Below are 20386 nucleotides of genomic sequence, written 5' to 3'. Positions count from 1 at the left end.
GCTTGTAGATGTTCTAACAGTGTACCCATGCTTTGAGAGCTGGTCAGCATTAGCTGGTGCTAATCCCAGAACTGTTTTCCAGAACATCATCTCTGCCCAAGGGCATTAGCTTTGGAAACAGTAACCAAGTTCTGATTTCTAGGGTTTCAGGTTTTGCTTTATTGCTTTCTCTATATCCTGATTTTGAGGTGTTAAAATCTTTCTCACTGCAATGATATGTGTACCCACTTCCGGGTCGAGAAGTGTATCTACTTATACAGTTAGCCCCATAGTTAATTTAACAGGTGGCTCTTTTTCAGAAAGAAGGTTATTTTTAATTGTAATACAAAAGAACCGAGGTTGAGTGGATGTGCTTGAATGGGGGCAACAGAAGCTCTGATCACTGTTTCTTTTTTGTCTGCCTGTAATGGAAAATCTTGCTAGAATCTCAGAGTTTCAGTGCCCTTGGAGGTTATTTGGTCCAGGATTCTTCAAACAAGAGTAGTTCATACCCCTATGGAACACGAGGAGTTTTCAATGTAGGAAAAAGGGGTACATTATTCTGTGCGAATTAATTTCTAAAACCTTAACAATTCCCATATTTAGACTGCCATTACGACAGGCATACTTCTCACATATCCAGAATCTTTCTTTGATACACTCTCTTAGAACATAAAGTTTCCAGTGTGTCAAACAGGCAAAATTGAAAGTATTTTTGTTGATAAACATTCTTTAACCAAGACAGCATAAACCCAAGGAAGGGCTCTTTTGTTTTTCCTGCCATACATGTATTTCTAGCAAAGGCAAAATGCAATGAAGTTAAGAAATGGACTATTTAAGACTGCTGGCAGGTTTTAAAATCTGGTGCATCAAGAGGGAGACAGAAATCTTCGTTTTGTGCCCCTGTCACCCACTCACCCACTGTCTATGAATGCTTTTCATCTGCAGAAGAGTTTCGTGATTGCAAAGAGAACTTCAATAAAGTAAGAAGTATTCAAGGCAATGATGCCTTATTTAATCCAATTGTCAAACTCCTGGCAAGGCTCTGAGTTTTATCCATCTCTCTACTGCCTGACTAGCATAGGAATTCTGAGCTGAGATGGTTGTGACAAAATTTATATTAATTTATTTGAACTGAAACAAACAAGCCAGACTTTTTATGGAAGAAAGTTAAGTTTGATTTTATTGAAAACTAGCTCTACCAGTAAATTAAATAGTGAGTATTTCCCATATATTTGATTAGCTCATATTTGATGAGCTAATTAGTGATACTGATAGTGTATGATAAAAGCATTCAAAAGAAATTATAACAAAGGTAAATGGAAATGAACAATGGTTCCATTTTCCATTCCATTCTGTATATATCAGATAAAATAAAGTGCCACTAAGTAAAAGAATAAGAGATATAATTAGTGGTAAGCCTTGGTGAAGCCTTCTCTGGTGTACTCCAAGAAAATTGAGAAACTGGATTGATTTGGAAAACTGCGTAAAGAATCTTTTTGAAATCAGGTAGCTGCCAATTCTTTGCTTTCAATAAAACTGAAGAAGAAATGTGGTGGAATTGACACTTGTAGACCACTAAATCGGAGAAGGCGATGGCACCCCACTCTAGTACTCTTGCCTGGGAAATCCCATGGATGGAGGAGCCTGGTAGGCTGCAGGCCATGGGGTCGCTAAGGGTCGGACATGACTGAGCGACTTCCCTTTCACTTTTCACTTTCATGCATTGGAGAAGGAAATGGCAACCCACTCCAGTGTTCTTGCCTGGAGAATCCCAGGGACGGGGGAGCCTGGTGGGCTGCTGTCTATGGGGTCGCACAGAGTCGGACACGACTGAAGTGACTTAGCAGCTTAGCAGCAGACCACTAAATATACTTTTCGGAAATAGATCACTATGTGATTTTTAACAAAGGACTAACAAGGACTTTGAATAATTGAATGAGACATCTTCCTAAAACTATTCTTCCATTTCCATCTGCTTATTTTGTAGGGAGAGTTCTTATGTTTATACTTATAAAAAAGGAAAAACAGGAATAGAATTGATATTGAAACTTGCTTTGCTCTTGTAATAAGTAATATTCATCAGTGAATACATAAACTGTCTGAAAAGTCTCCATCTCAGAGAGGTATTTTCTAATACATTTTCACTTTTTATATTTAATAATTATCAAAATGCTTAACATTATGTATATAATAATTAGGTTAATTTCAGCCAAATATGTACAACTGATAAATGGAAACAAAATTCAGTATAGAATAAAACAGATTTTTAAAAAAACACTCAAGAGTACTATAGTTGCAGGAAATACAACTCAAATTAGTGTACATATTTTAGACACACAAGAACAAAATAGTTTTAAGATCACTGATCTAGCTTATCCTATGAAATGTGTTCATTTTTAAGTGCCTATCCATGTCTATCTGCTTTAAATTATTACACTATTTAGAATCTAGGATTTATTTTGAATTGAGATCTCAAAATGTCTCTTTCCTAAAAGGTAGATGCCGACCTGACCCTCTCACTATAATCAGTGATGCACAGAGAAAAGGACATCACAGATTTCTCTCTGCTTAAATCCATGGAACTGGCCGCTAATATTAGTACAACATTCCTGCTAAAAAGCCTCTATCTGAATGTCAGGAGACTAGAGTTTTGTGAAGGTGCTTTGTCTTTTTAAATTCTGCACTGTTGCTTTTCAAGTCATGGCCCTCCTCTCATTCGGCCAGGTCAAGCGTGGTCATTGCTGTTAGCATTTTCAAATGCTCTTTATTGATTGTAAACACACCTGGAAGTCAGCGTGCCATTGACACCGTTTGATAAACTTGTAAATACTTGGACAACCTTTTCCTCTGAAGCTCGTCAGTCCTCCCAGATAAAAGCCTGGAAACAGATGTCTTTCATCATGTCCTGAATTCCAGAAAACTTTGGCTTCAGAGGAAATGAAAGGAGGGCTGGTTTTAGTGCTCACCATCCTCCCTTACTGAGATCACTCCATCCTTAAGCCCCCAGAGTCTGAACCTGGGAACGATCACAGGAAATACTAAGGCGGTCTGTAGGTTTTACCAAGAGAAAAAGGAGGAAAGATGGAGGAAAAAAAACAGACAGGGCAACAGACTGCCCTGTAGTTATTCTAAACTCAAAGCGTGTGGGTTAGGAATCAAACCAATTAAAGCCTTCACAGTTAGAGTGAGATGTACCACATCTTCAAACACAATAAAGTATCATCTTGAAGGTTTTTTTCCCCCCATCCTGTCCTGTTGTGCCTCAACGTGGGAGCCACGAGCTGTCTTTTCACCTGCTAACTGTGATTTTTCCTTTCATCAGAAAGTGTGTGTCACAACAGTCTTAATGTCTTAAAATACGGTTGTCAGAGTGTGAAAACATAAAGAGGCTGAGTGCACATAGCTATTGTTATTCCTCTCCTTCTTATGTGATTCCCAATTTATATAGAAACACATCAGTAAAGTGGCATTTCTCAGATAACTCCACTAAATAAAGGACTTTGTACTCTGAGATATTTTATGAATAATAGTTTATAACCCCCAGATATCATAAGGACAAAACAGAGTAGTACTTAAAAATCCTATCGGTAATTTAGGGGGTTTAGTATCTGTTTGAGAATTACTCTATGACATCAGAAAACCACTCAGAGTTAAAAAATACTACTCTTTGGGGTCATAGATATCATGAGCTTGCTGCCTGCACATCATGTGAGTGAACTGGCCTATACTGATTAAAATGAAAAGCAGAAAATACATCCAACTCTGAAGGTCTAACAATTGTCAAGGAAGGTAAATGATAATAAATATCATCTTAGGTCCCACAGAGGCACTAATAATTAAGGCATCAGGAAGCAAGGTTGGGCATTTATAGACAATCAATAGCCCACCCTCCAATTCTATGACCTAACCTTGGATTTATACTCTGACTTTGAGATCTCTGAGAGAAAATATCTTTTTATAAACAACCACATGCCATAACTTAACATTATGTATACAGAGTGTTACATCACAAGCTAAGTGAATTAAAACTTTACCTTGCAAATGTAGTTTAATGGACAAAATCAATGTGGCATCTAATTAAGGAGCTATTATACATGCAACACCATAAATACTATATGCAATATTGAAGAAAACTCAATACTCTTGAAGCACTGTTAGCCCCATTTCTTCAATTCATAGGCAATTTTTAACTTGCTCTAAAATCTAATTCTTTGAAATTGGCTTGTATTTGAGAAAATTCATACATGACGAACAATAATGTAAACTTTAAAAGCAATCTGAACCTTTTTTTGTTTAAAGAGGATGAATCACATAGTTTTCAATTTGTCCTCATACAAAAGGGGTTTTTAATTATTTGCTGCATGCAACATTATATTAGTTTCTGATGTATAATGACTTGATAACTATATATATTGTAAAACAATTACCACAATATGTCTAACATAGATAGTCACAACTTTTTCTGTATGTGATGAGAATATTTAAGATCTACTTTTTTACAACTTTCAAATATATGAGACAAGTGGAGGAAGGGAAGGTAGCCACCCATCTGGGGACTGACCCCAGAGACTGTCTCTGCCCTGTCTCACTTCCCACAGAGGTTAGGGGGTAACGCCTGGGCACAACGTCCCATGTGCCCCTCTGTGCCTGCTTGTGTGAATATACACACTATGCCTCCATCGCTGAGTCGGTCAGTGCCCCAGCTATGGGACTGCAGGAAGGAGAGAGTGGGGGCCCCCCACCTCATCCTCATGGTGACTAACTAAAGTCACCGTGTTGTATATTATATCCCATGACTTATGTATTTTAAAACTGGAAGTTTCTATAAAAGAGTTTTTTTTTACTTGGAGAAGTCATTTGCCAGAGTTACACTAACCAAAACTGATGGCCTTCATTTTGTCTTATAATGTGCTATGCTCAGACACTCGGTCATGTCCGACTCTGTGTGACCCCATGGACTGTAGCCCGCCAGGCTTCTCTGTCCATGGGATTCTCCAGGCAAGAATACTGGAGTGGGTTGCCATTTCCTTCTCCAGGGGATCTTCCTGATCCAAGGATCAAATTTGCATCTCCTGCATTGGCAGGCAGATTCTTTACTGCCAAGCCATTGGGGGAAGCCCAATACAACGTTAGGATGTATAAACAAATAAACAAAATGTGTACAATAAGCATTTTTCTTATTCTTATATTTCTTATGTAGGGTCTGTAAAAAGTACCCTACATGTGTGGTTAACAAGTGCTATTTGATCATTCACAGGAACCATCCACTTTAACAGACAGTCTAAATTTCAATCTATATAAACCCAAAATAAATACTTGTAATTTCTGTATAGTTACTGGATCTGTTCATATGTGTGTTATCAGTGCATTAAAGATTAAACAGTGGTTTAAAGTAATTATATTTCACTTAATTGAAACTTCCCACCAACAGTTTTAATTAGGCCAGCTTTTCTTCACTCCTCTAATCCACTGTGTGCTAATTTCCACTGTCACTGCCATCAACCATTAGATTATAGTTTATTTGAAATATATAGCACTTGGTATCAAACACTCTGCACAGGGGCAGCGGTGGTGGTATTATTATTACTGTGAAAATTGAACATTTAGAAATGTCTTCTAAAATCCCTCAGCCTCCCTAAGAAAGAAGAGGGGTGAATATACAGCACTTGGTATTAAATACTCTATACAGGGGCAGGAGTGGTGGTATTTACCATTACTGTGAAAATCTAACATCTTCTAAAATCCATCAGCCTTCCTAAGAAGGAAGAGGGGGTCATGAAGTATTATTATTAAAACAGAAGATGGAAAAGCAAAGAACAAAAAAATATGGTAAAAGCACTAGTCACAGCCAGTGGGTACATGTAAAGTAGCAGCATATATAAAATACAAATAAATATACTATATAGATATATAATAGCTTCTTTTCAGTCTTGCAAAGAAATCAGCCACAGGAGGATGAAAATAACTGATGCCAAAGCAGAAGAAAAATATTCTAGATTAGAAACAAAGAGGAAGGAGAGCCAGGGAAATGCTGAAAGGCAAAGAGCCTGTTTCTCATGTGATGGAAAAAGGTGTCTTTATCCAGTTGCTCTGAGATATAAAGTACTATGACATTTTGCAAAAAGTCAGAGAATGCCAAATGCCAAACATAAATACAAGCATGTACACACATATAATAAAAATAGGTACATCATATAAATATACTTAGACATGTACGTATTTTTCTGGGTGTTTATATTGAAAAAAATGAAATACAGCATTCTCTAACCTCTTAAATACCAATTTTTAAACTCGGAACCAATTGATTTGAAAGCCTGTTAGCTTAAAGTGTAAACTTTTGAAAGTTTAGAGAAAGGGCAAGCTGAGGAAAGGTCAATAAACGATAATCCTTTAATGTGTTTTGTATGTAAAACCTTCTAAAACAAAATGAAGATAGTATTCCAACTTCCCATACTAGCTGAATGAAGAAAGCTCAATAAACCCAAGATAATATAAGAGATGATACACTGAATTAGAATCTATTTACAGACTAAAAATAAAACAAAATGCACACTTTTGAAGGAAAGGCAGAAAAGCCGAGCCATTGACTCAGAAGGCAGAACACTGTATTATTCCTATGATAAAAATGTGAATGTTCAGTGCTTCAAGTAACTGAATGAAAGCCACTCATTCAAAGATAATATTTGTAATTCTAGAACCTCTTCCTTCTCCCATACACAATTGGCTCTAACATGGGTAAAAATAAATTTATGGAAAAGAAATGTTAAAAGAAAAACACAGGACACGTGATTATTTCTCTTACCATTGTCGCCAGAAGGTAACGATACAGTGTTTGTTGGCATGGTATCAGAATTCACTTTTCCATTCTCAAATGTGTCATTTTCGGTCTGCTGTAACTGCCAATTGAGGCCAAAGAGATGCATTGCTGGGGGTAAAAAACACACGGTGTTTAAAGGTCTGCTGCTTCCAGCTACAACAGCAAATGGTACATCTGTTCATAACAAGAGTCACATGTAAAGTTAGAATTACCACGTTCTGAATAGCAAGAGTCAAGTGTAAAGTTAGACTGTCCATACTCTGAGTAACAAGAGTCACATGTAAAGTGAAAATTTCCATGTTCTGAAATGCCAAGGATTCATCGCCTAATAAAAATAAGAAAACAGTTCCTCACACAAAGGCAATTCAGGCAGCAGTGCAAGGCAACACAGCAGCACTTTAATAAAGACTTGATATTACTCAGCTAATGAGCACCAGGAAACTCTTAGAATGAATCACTCTGTGCTCTGCTTTGTTCCAATTCTACCACTCACCATCATCTAAGTGAGTTGCAGGACAGGACCACAGGCTTCTTGCACATGTGCAATACTTGGTTGTAACGTTTATAGGTTCTTAAGAGCTGGCGATGGACGGGGAGGCCTGGTGTGCTGCAGTCCACGGGGTCGCAAAGAGTCGGATATGACTGAGCGAATGAACTGAACTGAATTGAAGAGACATGGCGCTCTTCACTTGGACTAAGGTAACAAGTGGTCTCACAGATCAATATGGTGCATGAAATGGTCAACATGGATTCAGATGTACAACATACAGTAATATTTGAATATTCTTAATTTAAGATGAATAATCCTCAAATCTTTGACTTACAATTCAGCACTAGCACAGATCAAGCAACATGCATATGTATCAGATTCAGCTCAATTCAGTTCAGTCACTCAATCTTGTCTGACTCTTTGCAATCCCATGGACTGCAGCACGCCAGGCCTCCCTGTCCATCACCAACTCCCAGAGCTTACTCAAACTCATGTCCATAGAGTCGGTGATGCCATCCAACCATCTCATCCTCTGTCATCCCCTTCTCCTCCTGCCAATCTTTCCCAGCATTAGGGTCTTTTCCAAAGTGTTAGGTAACTTCACATAAAGTTTTTGATGTAGGATTGGTAATCTTATAAATTTATGTATAAATTCATACATAAATTTTATATGTTTACTAATTTTCTTTATGTAAAAATCTTAGCAAATAGCTAACTAGAAGACCAAGTAATTAGAAAGAGAAAGGTAATATAATTTATTATTTTACATATTTTTATTTTATTCTTTAAAAATATTTAGAATAATACTCACTGTCACATTAACCATTAACACTGAATGTTCATTTGTGCTCCATAAAATAGAGTTTAGGAATTAATCCTGAAGGAAGGCTAAATATCCATGGGGAAATCTGGTGACTGTCATATTACTATGTCATGAAGGAGAATTTTTCAACATTATTTGACAGTATATATTCATTATACAGATTGGAATTTACCAAAGAGAGATGTAAGAGTTTAGAAAGTACTGTTAGAGACAGTGTGATAACGACTACTGTTAAAAAGCCCTTATTAAATATTGAATATATATGAACAAAACTAGGCTGTTACAGTGCAAAGAGCAATTAGTTAGACGTGGGTTCAATGTCAGTCTAGAATTTGTTGTTGTTGTTTAGTCACTAAGTTGTGTCCGACTCTTTTGCGACCCCATGGGCTGTAGCCCATCAGGCGCCTCTGTCCATGGGATTTCCCAGCAAGAATACTGGAGTAGGTTGCCATTTCCTTCTCCAAGGGATCTTTCTGACCCAGGGATCCAACCTGTGTCTCTTGTGTCTCCTGTATTGGCAGGCAGACTTTTTAGCACCAGGGGAGCCCAATCTAGAATTTAACTTTGGACAAATGATGTAATATTAAACATTAGGTTTACTTACAAAATGAGGCTGGTTAAACCAACCTTAAATGATGTGAATTTTCTAGACCATGTATATGAAGAATGTGTGTGTGTTAGTCACTTAGTCGTGTCCAACTCTTGTGACCCCATGGACTGTAGCCCTCCAGGCTCCTCTGTCCATGGGATTCTCCAGGTAAGAGTACTGGAGTGGGTTGCCATGCCCTTCTCCAGGAATTTTCTAGACCATATATATGAAGGATAGCTGGCACCTACTGGGGCAGCCCATAGTATGTAGCTCTTTCATTTACTTATTCTGTACTCCAGGATATTGAACCATTTGTAGTCACCTGACCAGACCACAGAGTCTCAATAAACATCCCCCTCAGCCCCCACATCTGCAGTGCTCTCTACGCACTGCAAAATACCTATTCTTCCCTCTGATGGTTGGTGTCAGCTTCTTGGGGAGACCTCCCTGACTGAGTGAAGTATCTCCCAAGATTGTCTCAGATCATTCACCTATCTCACTTGCCTCATACACTGTCTGCTACTGACCACATCTCAGTAAGCATCTGTCAAAGAAATAAACTCTATTTTCTGAGGTTTTAAAATCTCAGACAACACTTTTGTGGACACATGTATAGCAATTTAAGGCAAAATTAATAAATACCAAATAAAAATATAAATGGCTAAGAATGGAGTGTAACATTATTAATGATGAATTAATGATTGGTCTTAGCATAATGCTATAGGAAAACTATAATAGCTGAATGAAAGTCCATTAGCACCGTATATAATTGATCAATTTTTTTAAAAAAGATTCAACAGTTTGGGGACATTCTATTCCAGTCTCGCATTGTTTTGTTAACAATTTCTTATATAAAAATCATCCTTTAGTAAAGAAACACACCAAACATAGACAGGAACATAGCCACATCCACCCTGGACAATTTGTAACAAACATATAGGCTCATACTCCCTGTTTAAATTATAGTTTTTTGATGTTCTCAGGATTTGGACTTAAGCCTAACCCTAACCCTGTTATACAGAGTGAAATAAGCCAGAAAGAAAAACACCAATACAGTATACTAACGCATATATATGGAATTTAGAAAGATGGTAACGACAACCCTGTATGCGAGACAGCAAAAGAGACACAGATGTATAGAACAGTCTTTTGGACTCTGTGGGAGAGGGAGGGGGGGGATGATTTGGGAGAATGGCATTAAAACATGTATAATAACATACAAGAAACGAATCGCCAGTCCAGGTTCAATACAAGATACAGGAAGCTTGGGGCTGGTGCACTGGGATGACCCAGAGGGATGGTATGGGGAGGGAGGTGGGACGGGGGTTCAGGATGGGGAACACGTGTATACCCGTGGCGGGTGCATGTTGATGTATGGCAAAACCAATACAATATTGTAAAGTAAAATAAATAAATAAATAAATACAATAAATAAATAATAAATAAATTATAGTTTTTCAGCAATTTCCTTTAAAGACTAATTTTTTCAAGGATTAAGATACAGGTTTACAATTCTCCAATATACAAACTGTCAACTCATAAAGAAGTATAATTTCATGTCATTTTGCATTAAAGTATGTAGTTTTTGAGTGGCAAAATATCAGAAGCTTTCTCAACATTTATCACTTCATACATTTTTCAAGGTTTCAGATAGTTCCGCAATGTGTGAATAAAATGCTGTAGTTCTGAGTACAGTAAAAGTTTTGACAGACATACTCTGGCTTAGCAATAATATTTCAAAAGAGCCATAGTTTCTACACAAAATAATGTATCATCATTGTGAGCTTTTGTGTAACATAAAAAGCCTTCTTGAATGATAGATTTGCTTATATTACTGGTTTTAACAGACTCTGAAGAAGAGGAACAGTCCCTGGGTCATGCACAGATATCAAAAGTTAAAAAGCAGGGTTTTGTTTGTGTTTGGAGAACTATTTTACTTTTTGCCAGATGGGCCAGAGCTTTATTACATATATTTTTTATAGAAAATCTCAGTAAAATGGGATTTTGGTTCTACTTAAGATGTCATATAATGAGAAACATACCAAATGGTACTGTATCTTGTTAAACTCTGCTTTGAAAACAGATACCAAACGGTTGTTTGGTCTTAGGACGTTATGTACTTTGAAAATGTTGGTGTTTGGTATTGAGTGAAGTTCTCGACACTGATGTGTCACGAAAGATTTTTATGCAAATATAGAGATTGATTCCAAAGTTAATGAGAGACAGAGACACACAGAGAGAGGGACAGAGAGAGAGATACAAAGAGAGTGAGAAAAAGGAGGCAACAAACTCAAAGTCAGAATGCTACTGAAATTACCGAGCACTGGTGTAAGCAGCTATCTTGGCAGACAAATAAAGCGAGAATTAGAGACATAAAATACATCTATAAAGAAAGGAGAATGATCCTAATTCTTTAATGCCCAGGCTGGAAAGCAGAGTTGATCCCATGAGAAGGCAATTGCTGCCACTCTTCATGATGTTGTGATGGGTCCTGGTTTGCCCAGGACCTGACGGAGGGCATGGGAAGAGTGCCAGAGAAGAGACTGGCAGCTCTGTGCTCCGCGGGGCCCTTGACCCCTGGGTGGACAGCTTAGCTAATGAGGACGGCTTAGGCGAGGTGGCACAGACTGGCAGCAGTACCAGGCATTCTCTCAGCCGCAGACAGGGCCCTCTGCGTTGGTGTGAGAACGTGGGGATGCAATATTTTTTAAGAATAAAATGTTCACTGAACACTTAACTATGTGTCAAGTGTTGTGCTTGTGCTTCAGCTTATCATCTCATTTAATCTTCCCAAAGACTCCATTAGGTAGTTACTGGTTTTTTTTTAAATTATAAATCTGTGAAAACTGAGACTTTCTGAGTGTAAGGTTTCAAACGAGTAAGTTGTGGACCGTGACCTCAGACCCAGACCTTCTGATGATAAAGGGCACACACACCACCTATAACCTACCCGAGGGCGGAGTGTGAAAACCCACACAGAGGGGAGCTGAGTGTAACTTCTGTGAGGGTCGTAGGCTACAGACATGATTCTGCACTACATCTAGGAAACTGAAGGCAGAGACAGAGTTTGGAGAGGAGGGAAGGGAAAAACAGTAACTGGTAACACTTGTGTACTCCAGGCACCGTCCTGCCACACAAATACTTTTCCATCGCAGTATATTGTTGCAAAAGAAAAGCTCTACAGTAATGTTATGACGGTGATTAAATTAATAACAGGCTGTTTTAACTCCAAGAGTCTTAAAAACAATTTAAAAAATATGCAAGTAAACAGCAGTGTGTGTTTTAAAGTTATATATAGATATAATCAGTTCAGTGTGTTTTTTTTGCATTTTAGAATACTTTGATATATATTATCTCCTAATAAATGTAGTGTGTGACAGGATCGTTACCCCTGATGTAGGAGGATGTAACACAGGCAGAGAGGGGTCAGTGATTTACCCAGTTAGTGCATGAAGAGAACTCAGGATGTGTATCTCTGTTGTGTATCTGTGTGTGTGTCTCTCTCTGTCTCTCATTAACTTTGGGCTCAGTCTCTGTATTTGCCTAGAGATCTTAAGTTACACATATTAAGTGTCAAGAGCTTCACTCAACACCAAACACCATTTTCAAAGTACATAACAGACCTCCTGATGCTACTTCAGGATTCCTTTTTCTGCACTGTGCTGTTTTCCTACTTATCTGAATCAAAACTGAGCATTCGCCTCAAAGGAATTACAAAAAGTCTTAACACAAATTGTTAATTCATCTCTCTTTTGAGGAGCAGACATACTCAGAAGTTGTCCATTTCTTAAAATTAAGTTGTAAATACAAGATGTTTACCAACTATAAATAGTTGTATTTTTGCAAGATCATTTAAAGGTTGCTTGTTGGGAATTAGAATATATTTTCTCCTTATTAAAAAATCTTAGATACAGTGGGTAAGTCCCCATAGATGTACAAAACTCTGCCTGCATATCCAATAGAAACATGTATACACACAGCACCAAAAGGCATGAACAAGAATGTTCACGGAAATATTTGTTACAGCCCCAAACTGGAAAGAACTCAGATGTCTGCCTGCAGCAGGATGGATAAAAAAATTATAGGATTGTCATACAATGGAATTCCACACAGCAATGTGAATGAGTGAGCCACCTCCAGATGCCACAATATGGAAAACCTTCACACATACAATACTGAGCAAGGGAACCCATTCACAAAAGACATGAATACTGTGTTAAGTCCATGTGCATAACATTCAAAGCAGGTGAAAGTCCCTGGAGTGACTCTCTGCAGGGAGAAGCGGGGAGGTGATGACTGGGAGAGCCCATGGGGGCTTCTGGAGAGCGGGTAATACTCTATTTTTCTGCCTGGGAAGTGGTTCCACTGGGTCGTTCACTTAGGTTCTGTATACTTTTCTAACTACATACTAAACTTAAATACTTTATTTAAAGTAGTCCATCTGACACAGGGCATAGCTAAAGAATGTCTGTTTTACCTTTCCTGAACCTTTGCCGCAGGTGCTTTTCTCTGCAAAGCTCCCAGGCCTTCCTGCCCATAAGGCTGCGGGTGAGACAATGAGGACAGCCTGTTATAGCACCACCCCGACCCCCGGCCCGGCTGAGATAAACAGAATAAATGCACACACAGGGCAAAGACCCAGTGTAGAAGGATGGTAAGCGACTCCATCTGGTAAGAGGAAAACGGAAGAGTGAGACAATAGTCAAGAGACAGAAGAAACCCACATGTCCACTGATGAATGGATAAAGAAAATGTCATATACATATGTTGTTGTTTAGTCGCTAAGTCATATCTGACTCTTTGTGACTCCACGGACTGTAGCTTTCCAGGCTCCTCTGTCCATGGGATTTCCCAGGCAAGAATACTGGAGTGGGTTGCCAATCCAGGGATTAAACTTGTGTCTCCTGCATTGGCAGGTAGGTTATTTATACTACTGAGCCACAAGAGAAGCCCATTATATATATATACACAGGACAAATACTGCTTGATTTCACTTATATGGGCATCTAAAATAGACCCAAAGGAGCAGACAGTTGAATGGTGCTAAGGGCTGGACTGGGGGGATACGGGGAGTTGTTTAGCGAATAGAGACTTTCTATTTTGCAAGATGAGAAAGTTCTAGAGCTCTGTTGCATAACAAGGTGAATACAACACAGATCCCATGAGCTGGCCAGATTTGCCTGTCTACCGTAGTATCCTTAATTATTCTACTTCCATGACATTGTTCCTTATAATTCCTGGTTTCTGGGTTGCCTTCCCCAAACTCTGCCTGATGAAATCTCACCAACACCCTAACATCTAGTCCACATAACATTTCTTCATGAAGTCTTCCTAGAAGACTTCATGAAGTCTATACTGCCATCAGTTCAGTTCAGTTCTCTTCAGTTCAGTCGCTCAGTCGTGTCCGATTCTTTGCAACCCCATGAATCACAGCACGCCAGGCCTCCCTGTCCATCACCAACTCCCGGAGCCTACCCAAACTCAGGTCCATTGAGTAGGTGATGCCATCCAGCCATCTCATCCTCTGTCATCCCCTTCTCCTCCTGCCCCCAATCCCTCCCAGCATCAGAGTCTTTTCCAATGAGTCAACTCTTCGCATGAGGTGGCCAAAGTATTGGAGTTTCAGCTTTAGCATCAGTCCTTCAAATGAACACCCAGGACTGATCTCCTTTAGAATGGACTGGTTGGATCTCCTTGCAATTCAAGGGACTCTCAAGAGTCTTCTCCAACACCACAGTTCAAAAGCATCAATTCTTCGGCGCTCAGCTTTCTTCACAGTCCAACTCTCACATCCATACATGACCACTGGAAAAACCATAGCCTTGACTAGACGGACCTTTGTTGGCAAAGTAATGTCTCTGCTTTTGAATATGCTATCTAGGTTGGTTATAACTTTCCTTCTCAGGAGTAAACATATTTTAATTTCCTGGCTGCAACCACCATCTGCAGGGATTTTGGAGTCCAAAAAAATAAAGTCTGCCACTGTTTCCACTGTTTCCCTATCTATTTGCCATGAAGTGATGGGACTGGATGCCATGATCTTAGTTGTCTGAATGTTGAGCTTTAAGCCAAGTTTTTCACTCTCCTCTTTCACTTTCATCAAGAGGTTTTTTAGTTCCTCTTCACTTTCTGACATAAGGGTTGTGTCGTCTGCATATCTGAGGTTATTGATATTTCTCCCAGCGATCTTGATTCCAGCTTGTGCTTCATCCAGCCCAGCATTTCTCATGATGTACTCTGCATATAAGTTAAATAAGCAGGGTGACAATATGCAGCCTTGACATACTCCTTTTCCTATTTGGAACCAGTCTGTTGTTCCATGTCCATATACTGCCATAGCAATTTATATTATTTTATCTTGAACAGACCACCTTATATTTGGATACATTTTTAATTGTCTCTTGTGTGAGAAGTAGGGGGGGTCGTAGGAGAATCACAAATGGATCTTTGCAGATAGGGGGTTAAAAATAGGTACTCTGATGGAAAATGATGAGTTTGGGGTGGGGTAAGGGAATAATGTACAGGATGTTAGCTATGAAAAAATGGGAGAGGACAGTTACAGGAAAAATTTAATACGTAATTCAGTTTTTTCAATATTTTGCTTAGAGTTGATCTTAGAGGGCTGGCTCTCCATAGCTTGGTTCCTGAGAAATAAGGATGATAACAGAGAATCTGAGACTGGTAACAGTCAGAAGCAGTCTTAGCATATTATCGATTGGAGATGCATAAACACCACAGATGTTAGTTTCTACAAAAATGCCCCAGTCAATAATGTGTTAGAAAGTACCTAGTATAATTCCTGTTTTTGCACAGTGGGAGAATACAGATTTTCAAGATGAGTCTCAGTCAGAACTCTTTTAAATTAGTTGTAGTATCTGACATTTGTAGTCTACAAAATTCATGAGCATACTTTTTATACTACCACCCAAGTCAGTGATAAAAAAATATGACAAAGATATCAACTCTAGAAATAACTCAGTGCTAAACTGTCAATCACTTTTGCAATCTATGTTACTTATAGCCCAATAGTCTACTCTAAACTACATTTTAAGGGTTTTGCCTGGTATTCTTAGATTATAACCGAATTCAAGATGCTTAAATTAAAATATTTCTTGTGTCACTCAAAAAATATTCTATAATTTCTTAATTTTTTTCTTTCTAGAAATGCCAAGAAAAAAAATCTCATTAACTGAGAGAATTTTGAGACAATATGCTGGTGAAAATCTACCAGTGAAATTTTATGAAGAAATTTTCAGGCTCTGAAATACCATTGAAGTGAGAGAAATTATAGCATCTGCTCCCTTTATTTTTCAAGGCTGATGGAGATGAAAGGAATGTGTGGTATTATATTTATTTCACCTCCTCCCCATAAAAAAATGGGCATGCCATTGTTTTTAACCGATATATGCTGGTTTGATATTTAAAAGCCAGCATGTAGAAGACTTGAAACCAAAATGTGTCATTAAGGAAAATTATATGCCACCAAGGAGCAAATGCAGTGCCATTTTTAGTTCCATGATGAGAGAAATGGTGCCAAATTTTGATCTTGTCTCTGGGGAGCATGCCACCAAAGTTGTTATCACAGCTACTATTATTTCTACTGGCGTGCCTGTGTTCTCAGATACTGCCAAACAGGGATGGGAAGGAGGGGTGGCGACAGCTGGTGACATGGTCCAGCAATCTGCCAGAACCTTAGAGTAAATTACAGGGGATGTTGTGAAGCGAACACAGAAGCAAGCACCCTTGCCATCAGAAACCTGAACCCAGCTTATGTCACCAGAACCCTGAAGAGTACGCTCTGAGCTTCTGGCAACTTCAAATCTAGTTCTTAGCATGCCTGGCATTATTGGCTAAATGCTGTTTAATATTACAAGATCAAGCATGCATTCTCACAAAGACAAAAAAAGGATGAGATAATATGAGAACCAGATTCTGGTAAAACAAACAAATAAAAAACTAAGCTAAAAGATATCCTGAAGGTATTTGCAATTCAGTTGGATTTAGCCTCCAAAACTTTCCAAGTTCATCACAGCAAGCTAAGGTTAAATGCTTTCCTGTCTTGAAATTCACCTCACATCCACATATGTTTTCCCCCAAAATAATCTTTGTGAGAAAGAATCATTAAGAACATGTTATCAGAAGTTGCAGGAAAAGAAAATCAGAATCTGATCATTTATAGGTATGAATGCAGTTTTCAGCACAGGCTGTGTGGTATCTTGCGGAGCCCTCAGTTTACATTTAAAGAGACCTGGGTCCAAGTCTCAATTCTGGCTCTATTGAGTTCTGGAACCTTGGCAAGTCCCTGGGCCTCTCTGAGGCTTAGATATCTTATTTATGTAAAAATCTGAAGAACTGCACTCACTGATCTTTAAGGTTTCTTCCAGATTTATATTCTATGGTATGTCAATATAATGTTTTAAAGTATAAATATTTAGGCTAAATCATTGAGCCTAAGGGAAAAAAAAACATCTGGCATCAATAAAATATCAACATATTAGAATACCAGTGTTGTAGTTCCTTTGTCTTCATTTTCAAATAAAGTAAAATTGCATGGGCTCAAACTATCATTTTATGCATACTACTCCTTGGGTATCTTGGGTTTTGAAAGCAAAATTTCTTCATTTTGTGTTTAAATTTCATGAATACATAAATATACATGATGCACATGTGCAATGATTAGATTTTACAGAGGAAATGAGAAGAATACTCTTAAATATAGGGCAATGATTTGATTTGATTCATGTTTCCAGAATGCAACCAAGTTTTCAATGCAAAATGAAAGTATCTCATGTAAAGACTGCAGTTTGTAACTTGGACCCCTACTGGTCTAAACTGTCATTAGGAATACATAGTTTTCCATAAATTAGCTTTTGTTTTGGATTTCCTGCTGTGTTCATATACATGTTGACGGAATGTGTTGGGCAATATTTTGGCATTCAAATCCATTATTATTTGTTATTAACTTTTAAGGCTAACGTTATTTCAAAAGTTTATACCTTGCTGACCCAAATATGGTTATTTGAAAATCAGTATTTCTTTTGAAAGCTTAAATATTAGTATGTGCTCAAATTGCCATTAAAAAGATATTTTGATATTCAAAGGAATTAACACTTGATGTAGCAAAGTTCTCTGAGCATTATAATCTACTGGAAATCACAAGCTTTACGAACAAATAGTTTTGAAGGGGAGAAGGGGAGGGAAGTAAGGAACGACTGCTGATATTTTATATTTCTATACATGTATTTTTCCTTTCTATCCTTTCTTGGCCTGTGTCATTAATGGGCATGTAAAACTATGGCTATGATTCAGCTCTGTAGGTTTGTTTCTACCAGAATATTAGACACCTGTTCTTTTAGAAATAATATTAAAAATTCTACTTTTAAATTTCTAAGTCTTTTTTCTTTCTCCAGTATGGAGATTCAGTATACTATGTTGGAGGATGCTGCTTAGTAAAATAACAATTCCAACTGCCCACTGACAGCCAGGGCTGAAGCTGACAGAGGCGTATGAAAATCAAGCTGTTGTTTCTGTCACCAAGAGAATTAAGTTGGGATTTCTACAACAGATTGTTTTCCTAGCATTTCATTAGTTTTTCTCTTGTTTCCAGGTTCTGTTCTAGAAATGAAAGAAGCATTCATTCTCCAACCAAACAGAAAAGACTAAACGTGTTCACCCTCATGATTGACTGCCCAGAGGGGCCAGTCATTATCAATAAGCCAGGGAATCTTTGAAGTAACAGTTGTCAGCGTTAAAGAATATGGTATGAGGACCCATTCCAAGAACATTCAAAATACAGAATGAAATCATTTACATGATTTATAGACTATGCCTTGCTTGCCAAAATACTGAGTTTGCTGTTATCATGAAATGTTTGTGACAGAGGATTCATTGGTAACAGTTATTAGTAGCTTCACCATTGAAATCCCATGGATCTACTCATTATTCAAAGGCTTATTGTACTGACTCAATTTTAGAAATAATAATATTAAAAGGAATCTGAATTCCTTTCTCTTGAAAACATTATTTAAGACCTATATCCTACTTTTATGCAAGTAAATGTGTATAGATGTTAGTGACCTACTTAAGCACATAATATTTCCTTGGCTTGTTTTAACTTTTTGGAAGAAGAGTACAATAGACCTGAAAATGATAATTCTTTGAAATTTTAAGACACTTTAATCATCATTATTACAAGATCTAACTATTAGGGATATGGAAGGTTGGTAGATTAAAATATGGCAAAATCCAGGTTGGTAGATTAAAATATGGCAAAATCCAACAGGTACATGTATGGCTGAGGCCCCATCACCATTCACAAGACACTATAACAATATTGTTAATCGGCTATACCCCAATACAAAATAAAAAGTTAAAAAAAAAAAAAAAACAACCTTCTGTATAGGCCAAACTTTATCCAGTGGTATCAGTCTGAAACACTTAAATGAGTATATTTTTAAGACCTTTGTTTAAAAATTTAGGTTTCTACTGTTCATTTTAAAATGCCAACTTAGGAACACTGTGATGTGGGACACACTTATTGCATACATTGGAAAGAACATCTCTTACAGTACTATTGTTGCAGGAACACATAAAAGTATTCTTTGTCTTCCTTTAGGCGGCTTGTTTCTCCAACACTTCATTTGCTTTTAGAAAGACCTACATTTCTGCTCCAATAAAGAATAGTTAATGTGAAAAAATTTAAAAAGGTAAAATCCAGAAAAATATTCCCTTCAAAATGTCCCTTTCCTAATACTAATTATGAAATAATGAGTCCACTTCTTCCCTGAGAAGTTACATTTGAGAGAAAGAACATGATTTGTGAGTGTGTATGTGTGGCTGTCAAGTGATAAATTCTATTAATAACAAAATCAAAGACCCTTCAGGAACACAGGCACAACCAGCTCAAGTAGTTTGTTGTTAGGGATTCATTCGTCAACAAAGATTTAGTCAGTGTTTCCCTCACCAAGTTCTGTCGCCTATGAAAGCTGGATGACATGGAGACCAAGTCACCACTTCAGACACCTCGTAGGTAACCGTAAATTCAACACATCCCATCAGCCTGCCTTGACCTCTCACGTCATCTCATCAAGCAGGGCTGAAAAACAGCATGGGAAGCCAGTTTCCCAGCTGTTCCCCATTCATCTGGGCTCACGTGGAGAGCAGCTTTCCTCAGTTATGAACTTAACTCTAATTAATGATATTTATGAAGCTTTTGTGGGATTTTTTTTTCAAAGCAAAATACTGAGGAAGTCGTCTCTGATACCCTGGAGATGGCTCTCGCTGCCCACCTGCTTCTGTATTCGGTGGTCTCAGGCTCCTTTCCTAAAAATAAATGACCCACTTTCCCACTTTCAACATGCAGTGCTTCTCTCTATGTGATTCTCTTCTGAGATCACAAGGAATATCTGTGAAGAAGTAAAATGCATCTAAAAACAGCTTTAGTCTTAAAATAGAAAATAATGGTAAAATCTGTGATGACTTGAAATGACTGAAACAATATGGTTAGGTTTTATGTATAAATTCTGTGTAACTCAGTGTCTCAGAACTACATCATGAAGCTAGCTTGTAAAAACGACAAGTGGAGATAAGGAACAGATGAAGCATCCAGAACAAAATTAAAAGATCCCATGGAAAAGAGCCACAGCATTTTCGGTCCCCTCAGCAGTGGTCCCTGTACATTTCTTT

At 37.9% G+C, this 20386-nt stretch overlaps 1 protein-coding gene across 8 annotated transcripts in view; it reads right to left on the bottom strand.

Moving 5' to 3' along the window:
- Positions 1 to 20386, bottom strand: part of TENM3 (teneurin transmembrane protein 3) — a 1022495-nt gene that overhangs the window by 132400 nt on the left and 869709 nt on the right. For all 8 annotated transcript variants that reach the window (XM_059882199.1, XM_059882198.1, XM_059882197.1 and 5 more), the window contains one exon: positions 6785 to 6907. In XM_059882199.1, the coding sequence (XP_059738182.1) occupies positions 6785 to 6907 (123 nt within the window). The remainder of the gene's footprint in view (positions 1 to 6784; positions 6908 to 20386) is intronic.

The sequence above is a fragment of the Bos taurus genome, chromosome 27 (assembly GCF_002263795.3).
Source record: "Bos taurus isolate L1 Dominette 01449 registration number 42190680 breed Hereford chromosome 27, ARS-UCD2.0, whole genome shotgun sequence".
In the NCBI taxonomy this organism is placed as follows: Eukaryota; Metazoa; Chordata; class Mammalia; order Artiodactyla; family Bovidae; genus Bos; species Bos taurus.
Note: the sequence above shows the minus strand (reverse complement) of the source record. Positions and strands in the feature narration are given on the sequence as shown.